The following is a 9198-nucleotide window of genomic DNA, read 5'->3' as shown; positions in this document are numbered from 1 at the left end:
AGGGACGGATGTGTTTAAGAACGTGGATTAGGACTGTTCACGCAAATAAAAGTGACTAGTACAGCCACCAGCAATATTTTAAGATTTTATTCAACAATATGTATCGGAACTATTGACTCTTCGTGCGTGACACTTTCTTGTAAATGTGTGTTTTCTGCTTTGTAAGCAACGTACACCGAATGTAAACCGGTAGCGGAACTGTTGCGGTTGTCCGTGCGGCAGAACGGAAGTAATATTTTTACGTACCCGTCGTGTCCCTGATCTGGAGCTTGTTTACAAAATATTGAAATATTAAATAATGTATATATTTAGCGCATGTGTTCCATATATCAGCTAAGCCTATTTATTCTCTGATTTATTTTCACTTTATTCTTGTATATGTATGTATGTATGTACACAGGTACATACATAATAAGTATTAAACGCACGTTAATGGCATCATTCATTTACTTAACTTTACACATTTCCACCAGTTGTAGCAAAATAGATCCACGTTTTTATACTTTTCTGTAGATCTAGCTCACAATAAAGGTTTATTCTCAAAATAAATGCTTATTCTCGATTGTGACTATTTATTTATTTATTGTTTTGCTGAAGTAATGTGTGTATGTTGTGTAATGCAATGTATAGAAATCGTTACAATTATTGTAATTAATAATAATAAAAAACAGTAATTAACTGTTTTTTATTTATGACTAAAAAGAAAAATATATAATTATAATTATTTTATTTATTTATTAAAATTCAAAAAATTGATGTTCGACATGATCAATAAGGAATTTGAGAAAGTATATAAGTAAATAAGCCCAAAGCCTATCTATTTCTCTTCTGCCGGGTGGGATGAGCTTTTTATACATTAGGTTCATCCCAGAGACTTTGCTACCTTCATTCCAGTTAAACCAGTTGTGCAGTTTTGGTCTCTCAGCCCTCCGTGCTAAACACAGCACTCCTCAGATACTATACATATCATCAAGTACATGTTGTACTGCAAGCTAATCCCTAAATATGCAAGACTCTCCTGTAAAGCAGAGCTGAATCGTGTTTTACAGGACTGTCAGCTTTGTGTGATCAGCCAGGGAAACATGATGATTTAGCTGAACAACAGACTCAGAACAATCAGCAAATATTTGCCCCTTTCATAACAGTGTCACTGACAGCACAGCAGCACAAGAGTGAGGGAGCGCAGAGATAAGCTGTTAGAATGTCTGTTTTTATGAAATCCATTTACCATGGGAAATAAACTCACACTCATAATCAATGGTTACTTTTCTCTTCTGTAAAATAGACACACACAGAGCTTCTTGTGCACAGCAATGAGGCAAAACATTATAACCAAGTGAAGTGAATAATGATTATCTCTCAAATCTATAAGATTATCCACAGTATATGAAGAATCATTTAACCAAATGATTCTTTGAGCTACCATGGTTCTATGAATACCAATGCCTTTACTATATAACCCTTAGGAGCCCCCTCTTTTAGGGGTTTATGCAAAAACATTTTGACTTAGGACCTTAAAATAATCTGAAATTAAGTGTAATCAAATAAAAAAAATAGAAACCAGACCACGGCAAAGGGACAAAAACATCATCTTTTCTCAAGATCATGAAATATGTAAATCAGGGGCCCTTTATGAGTTTGCCAAATCTTATTCCACAGAAAATCCAATTGATAGCAAAGTGCTTTTTGAAAGCAAGTGGCAACTAAACCATGCATGTATTCTACAAAGTGTTTAGAGAGGTTTATAGTAGGGCTGGGCGATATGACAATAATATATCGTATTGTGATCCATTTTGTTATCATGGTACACAATATGTTTTATGTTTTTCTAATTATATCAAGGATATTGTCAGTGCTTAAAGAACACTGATCAACTGTCCATTTCATTACAAACAGTACAATTTGTCTGGTTTTAATGGATGCAGTGCAGCATATTGTGAGTAAAAGTCACTGTACTTGAGTATTTGAATAGTAGTTTTTTAGAATCTGCCGCAAGCAATGCATTTTTTCTGCAATCACGTGTATCGCAATTAATGTTGTGCATCGTGAAAATGTCTTTAAATATGGGGATATAATATGTTTACCATATCGCCCAGCCCTAGTATACAGTGTGTCATAGAGCTGTGCAAGAAGTAAGTCTGTCACGAATACATTGAGAGAGATTGCTTGTTGAGTTGCTACATAGTCACCAGATCTAAAACTAGATCCTTGATGGAGCAAACAGATTGTAATCTCAGCATATTGGAGCGAGACAGTGAGGGTAAACCCAGGGTGACACTCTTTAACCTGTTTTAGGCACTGAGGCCCTTACATAACCTATTCTGTAAAAACACCCAGTTTAAGACTCTCTCACTCCTGGCTGTGCGTCAAGAATGTCTGCAGTTTCTACATTTAATGGTCCATAGACCTAAAACTCTCCCACATAGTTGGTGGTTTTCTCCAACAAGACAACACTAGTTCTGCTCCTACTTCCATCAGAAACTGGTTTGACTTGGAATCATTGGCTCAGTCCTCACATGTCAGTTGGTCTGCTCGTTTACATCTTTAGTTAAGAGGGATATTAGAGTAAAGACAAAATAATAAGACGTGCATTAATGACTTTGGGTCGAAGAATATATAATATAACACGGCAAAACAAGTGTAACTAACAGACGAAAAACAATGCGCACAACCAACCGCCGCGTCCCGGGGCGGGACCAGGTCCATTTGGATTGGATGTCGCCTAGTAACGCTGAAGACTGACAGCGCTGGAGCAGTAGGAACTGTAGGGGGCATCCCAAATCGCCCATTGCTCCCTATAAAGTGTACTATGGGAGTTCTGAAATTTAGGCGTCTACACTCAAGTAGTTCAGTAGTCCCCAATAAAAATGTCTGTCTGTGGCTGCATACCAAATTGTTCACTTAATGCTCTGTTAGGACTAAGGAGGCATTATTTTAGGATTATTTAGCAGAGCACTCTGTAGGGACTAAGGATGTATTTGGGATTGAGCCGAGTACGGAAAGAGGCGGAATTATTAAGAAAAATTCAAAGAACACATTTGCAATGTATTGTGATGAAGCAGTTATCTATGCCGATTTTAAAATATGTAATTTCACCTAAAATTATGTTTCAGTGGTGTTTAGTTATTCATTTTTATGTAAATCGGATACAAGCTGGCGTGTTACGTCAGTCTCTATGGTGACGGTCTCTCTGACAAAACCCAGCATGCGCAGGCGAGGGCGCGCAGTGCTAGCCTCAGCTACAATGGCCGACTTGGACCGCTAAATCAAAGGGCGGTGGACGGTGCTGAAATCCACCAACATCGCCCTAAACATTGGCCTTGTTTTCATTTAAGAGCTGCTAAAATAAACTGGAATAAATTCTGCACACGAATATATGATTATTTCCGATAAATATCCAAAACTTGACAGAGATTACAGAGTCAATTAAAAAAGAAAGAGACAAGCGAACATGTAAACAGAAACTAACCGGCTTTCAAGTTTTGGCTTTTCAGTTGGTTAAAAATACTGTCCCATTCATCATGGACTTTATTTGTTTCTGATTTGAAAAGATCGTTTGTTGAAGGAGACGAGCACCTGACTTACAAAAAAGCCTGGTGCTCACTAAAAAGGAGACTTTTCGTCTTTTTTGTTTTTGAGAAAGAAGCTAGCTAGCTAGCTAGCTTAGCTAGCCAAACAGACGAGGAGAAAAGTACGCAGTGTTCTGACTCTTTTTCTTTCTTTTTCCGCAAGCTGCGAGAAACACGACATATTAGATTTCTAATAAATATATTTTTCTTAATTTCATCGATTCAAGGTTTTTATTTTTGATTTCAAAAGAGAGAAACGCATGCTGCTCCACTTGGCCGGGGATGAATTCTGGAGTAACCGTGAGCATAGACTGTGAGCAGTGTTGTTGTGACACTAATTCTTTTACTTTTCTCGTTAGTTTTTTGGTTATTTTTATGACGTTTTGTGTGTTTGCTTCGACTGCAGAGGTCCGTGTGTGGGAGAGAGAGAAAAAGAGGGGGCCGTGGCTGGGCTGAGGTAAGTTATGCCTGGATCAGACCGCCACCATGGGACGAAGAGGAAATCGGACGCGGAGTTCCAGCCCTCAGCCGCCGGCTTGACAAGCAAGGACGGCCGGCAGCAGGCGAAGTCTCCTGGCTCGTCGTCTTCAGCTTCGTCATCGAAGCACAAGCGTCAGAAGCCGTCCAAACACGGCCGGGATTCTGTTCCGGGGGCCCCGCTCGCGTTGCTACCCAGCGCCCTGGTTGTAAAGCCCCTGGTGGAGTACGACGACATCAGCTCGGACTCGGATACTTTCTTCGACCCGCCGGCCGCGGCCTCCAGGTCGGCTGAAAGGAGAGATGGCGACCGCTTGGAGGTGGACGGTGGTGGAGGAGGGGCTGGGGGATCCAGAGACACCCGGACTCACAAACACAGGCGCTCCAGGAAGAAATCCAAAGACCCACATAGGGTGAGGGAGTCGGGGGAGGGGGGGGAAGCTATGAACAAGAAGAAAATCAGTAAAGACCGAGAAAGAGGAAGCAGAGAGGCCAAGAGGACGAGCAAAGAGAAGGACAAGGATAAGCTCTTCTCAGGTGTGGGCCTTTCTTCGACATCCGTGGCCCTGAGGTCTGAAACGGGTGACGCAGGCTCTGGCAAGCGTTCAGGGGCTGACCCCTTGACCTCTGCTGTGGCCCAGACTGGGAGTTTGGGTGGCAGCGCTTCCTCTTCAGCCTCTTCGTCCCGCAGCAAAGAAAGTGGACGCTCCTCCTCCAAGTTGCATAAAGACAAGCAGAGGCGAGAAGGTGGCCGGTCTGAGCACTCGGACAGGGGTCACCACAAAGCCTCCAGGAGCCGCAGGTCCAGTCCCAAAGGGAAGCGCCACAGGACCCTCAGCCGCAGTCCCAGTCCCCGGCGTGGGACAGGCAGTGCCCTCTCTCCTGCGGACCTGGATGATGGCTACTCCTCCCGCCGCAGGGCAGCCAGCCCCAGCCCATACCGGGAGACATCCAGGCGCAGCAGACAGAGGTCAGACAGCCCCTATGGCCGCCGCAGGTCCTCCAGCTATGAAAGGGACGTGAGCCCCTACGGCAACCGTCGCTCGTCCAGCACCAGCCCGGTGTCCAGGTGAGTCTGAACGCATGCACAGAACTCCTACAGGTGGACAGGTCAGTCAGATCTGGAGTGTGTGGATGTGTATATGAGGGCCTAGTTAGTTATATTTTTACACAACGTCTCTTTATTGAATATACAAATGAGCATACAGGTTTTGGTACTGTCCCTTTAAAGTTGAAACCAAAACTTACTGCTTAGGTTTATATACTTGTTTATTATAATCACCATTTATCAGATGATGTCATTTAAAAGCCATACTGATGCTTATGATGTCACCAGGCACCGGTGGGGCAAGGCTTAATCTCATTACCCCATATTTCACCTCTCCCTCCCACCACCCCCAACTATCATGGAAACGCGACCCCCATTCTGTGTTTCGGGACTAAGCAAATGTACTTTTTCTGTATTTAAAGATAAGGTGCAAGTATTTGTCACTGTACAGTGTACACTGTACAGCAAAATGTGTCCTCAGCCAACCTTAGCGCCTGGGGAGCAGAGAGGGTAAAGGGCCTTGCTCAAGGACCCAACAGTGGCAGCCCGGGAATCGAACCCATAACTCTGTCCTCAGTGTTACTCAGGCAACATGTAGTTATTCACTGGTGGACGTTTTGAGATAAGAACAGTTTGCTGACATCATGGTCATAGATCAATATAAACCTGTGTTTTGCCATAGACTGTGTTTACATGCAGAAATTAAATGAGAAATATTTAAATGAATTAAAAAAAAATACTAGGCATGTCCTGATCAAGGTTTTTTACCCCCAATCCTCTTAATGCTGACTATCGGCTGATTCCGATCCTTGTGTTTCTGTAAATAACACAGCCCCATAATTTAGGTAAGCTGTGCTAATCCACGCTAGTAAACAGCAGTAAAATCACTATTTTTAATACCAGTTTCTGTAATCAAACTAAATTCTAATCTTATCTGCTTTGTTTGGAGCAACTTTTTAAACTCTATAGTATTTAATATCTTGCAGCCCAGTCTGACTGACCCACCTGACCGTTCAGCTCCCAGCTGCTTTTCTGCGCTCAGATTACTTAGTTTGTGTGTGCATCAGCATTTGCCTCTTCCATGATTTTGAATGTGACGTTCAGAGCTGACTTAGAACCAAAGAAAGGAGCATGGTTCTCCCGCTGGTAGAACAGAGCATTTCCAACATAGTCTGGGTTCTAACCAGGTGGAATTCTGGAGTAAAGACGGGACCTTAGGAATGTTAGCTAGATCTTTCCAAATGGGGAGATTGTAGAACTACAACAAACTTGTTTTTTTTTTTTTTTGGCAGCATGGACAAAAATGGCAGAAAATATATCCCCTGACACACTTAACCTGCTGCTCTCTTATAACCCTAATATAAAGTTCCTCTTAAAACTTTGTTCCACCTTAAATAGTGCAGCTAAGGAATATTAAAGTGACTGTTAGTAATAGTTTTTTTGCACCCCTGTCTTTCAACCTGTTTTGGAGGTAGAACAGAAATGGACGGACCAATTGTAAGGACTGGGTTTGTTGCTCTGATAGCTTAAGCAGTTCTTTATTTGGTTTGTGCACAGTCAGTTAGTTATTTACATCAATGACTGAAGGGTGAACTTTATTTATTTAACTTTATAAAACAGAAGTACTCTAAGTGTTGCATGAGCCACACAGTCATTTTACAGACTGTAATAAGCTATGGGAACCATAGGGGGGGGTTAAATGGTTTCTCTTGTATCACTTGTTGCACAGTTGGAACTTTAAATGATGGCTGCCAGCAGTGAGTGAGTGCTAGCTAGCTAGCTGCGCTAAAAGCAGAAGCCAAATTCCATCTGTGTCCAACACAAATGAATGTGTGACATATCAAGGACATAGTCAGTGCTTAAAGAACACAGCTCAGCTGCACGTTTCATTACAAACAGTGTAATTACTCTGGTTTAACTGGATGAACTACAGCACATTCTGAATAAAAAACACTGTACTGGGAGTGTTTGGATGGTAGTTTTTAAAAATCTGTCACTACTGGGGCATTAGATACTTAAATGTTGTGATATAATATTTTTCCTATATCGCTCAGCCCAAATTTAGATTTAAGACAGCATTACAGTGTGGTAGTGGTTTTCTGCACGCTCCCAAAAACACAGAGGTGTTGCCAGCACTCGCCAGCAGTGCACCGCAGACTGCATGGCACATTAGCTAATGCTAAAGGCTAATGTAAAAACAAAACTGCATAGGTAGACTTTGGACACAAGCATTTCTTGGCTAATGGACTGCATTTGGAAGGGGTGGGGAAAGGAATGTAAATTTCAGTTTTTGCCTGTGCTTCTAAAATTCAGTCCCATCTCCAGAAACTGTGGATTTGTTAGGCTGTTGAGTGATTTTTCAGATTGCTTAGGAACAGTTCAGTTCAGTAACCGGATATTGTTGTGGAAACAATTAGGAAACCAAATAAAAGTTTTAATGAACAAAGTCACTTACAAGTTGAACTGTCACCAACATGGCCAAGTTCAGCCCAAGAGCTGGCCACAAGATGTGTAATGAAATCTACAACAGTCTTAATATCAGTCACAGGATGTACAAGTATCCCTTGCCACATTTGTTAAAGTAAAGCATTTACTGTCAAATAAATTGTTTCATGGTGTGCAAGTTGGAAACCCTTGAAAAAAGATATTTTAGTAGCTAGCATGATGACCAGACAGTAGTAAAAAGAGTCTAAGGTCAGTTAATAATTAAATGTTTTCTTTAGGAAAGGACATTTCAATGTTTTAATCATTCTTGTTATTGAGGTTATGATGAGTATGTTAAGATGTTTTAAATCTAAACGTTTAAAACTTTTGAAGGTTCTAAGAAATACTATTATTATTAGAAGCTATAAAACATATGTAATTTAAACCCCTGTAACATAAACCCCTGTCTGTTTACGTGACTTTTCCAGAACTGCCAACTTCATCCTAATTTTAAACTTGCTTGTACAGTAGTGCAATGCTAAACATTTCAGCCATAATTGCAGAGTAGCTCATTATAATATAGTATAATATAGTCATTGTTTTGAGTGTATGAGGAATGACCCAGTACTACTAGAACATGGAACACCAGCAAGGGCATACAGTGGCATACAAAACCCCAGTGGCATACAAAATATTACCAAAATTGGCCACGACAGCGTGTGCCAATTGAGGTAGTGCATTGTGGAACTTAATTTCATGTTCAGAGTTTTTACATATGACCTGTTTGCTTTCAGAATTTGTGGGTATTTAACTAAAACCATTCTTTGTGCTACTAGTAAAATTCATCCTGTGCCACACAATCCCATCCAACAGCTTTAAAATGTGCATAACCTGGGTTTTCCTTATGATGACCAGTTCATAAATGTCTTCAGGTGCCCTAAATTCTGCATGGTGTTACTTTGTTTCACTAAATGTACAAAACAAAACTACACTTATCTTGCTTAAAATGTTTTATGTTTAATTTTATGCCTTTTATGCCTAATAGTCTTCTCAACTATTCACAGTAACAGATTTTGACCAGCAGTGCCCAAACTTTAAAAATGCCACTTTTAAAAAGTGCCACTGTAAAAAATGTATTTGGTTTAGGTTTTAGAGACTGTAAGGAACTACCCAAAAACAAATACCTGATTGGTTATGGTATAATTTTTACATTCATTTCTTAAACAGTTGCTCATGTTCCTCTTTGAGTTTGTGCTAGGGAGGCACAGAGAGTATTTTCCCTTCAAAGGAGTTTTGCAAAAGTCTGAGTCTCGATCCATATACGTTACGCTTAGTAATGTTATTTTGGTAAACACTGTTCACTGTAATATGGCCAATTCTATTTTCTGCCTTTCTAATAGGACAGTTTTTCTAAAGTAGTCCATTTATTGACAATTTTTCTCCTAGAAAGTTAAATTGAGCATTTATAACTGTAAATAAATGTTTACATAGAGGTGTGCGATTGACAATTATATAAAAATGTTCTGGAATTCTGCCAATAACAATAATTAGATTATACTTCCAAATGTGTTGGTAAAAGTCTTGTGTTGTGCTAGCTTGTTCTACTTATTTATTTTCTTAAAACTAAAGCATTCAAGTAAAGATAATGCAAAACAGTGTGTTACTGATATTACAAACAAC

At 40.4% G+C, this 9198-nt stretch overlaps 1 protein-coding gene across 1 annotated transcript in view; it reads left to right on the top strand.

The window, feature by feature from the left end:
- Window positions 1-3236: 3236 nt before the first annotated feature.
- cdk12 (cyclin dependent kinase 12) overlaps window positions 3237-9198 on the top strand; it is a 30278-nt gene continuing 24316 nt past the window's right edge. The window contains exons 1-2 of the mRNA XM_072675700.1: window positions 3237-3882; window positions 3976-5115. Coding sequence (XP_072531801.1) covers window positions 4034-5115 — 1082 coding nt within the window. The 5' untranslated portion in view covers window positions 3237-3882; window positions 3976-4033. The remainder of the gene's footprint in view (window positions 3883-3975; window positions 5116-9198) is intronic.

Source organism: Salminus brasiliensis, chromosome 3 (genome assembly GCF_030463535.1).
Source record: "Salminus brasiliensis chromosome 3, fSalBra1.hap2, whole genome shotgun sequence".
NCBI classification, from domain to species: Eukaryota; Metazoa; Chordata; class Actinopteri; order Characiformes; family Bryconidae; genus Salminus; species Salminus brasiliensis.
This window is presented reverse-complemented; position numbering and strand designations above follow the sequence as displayed.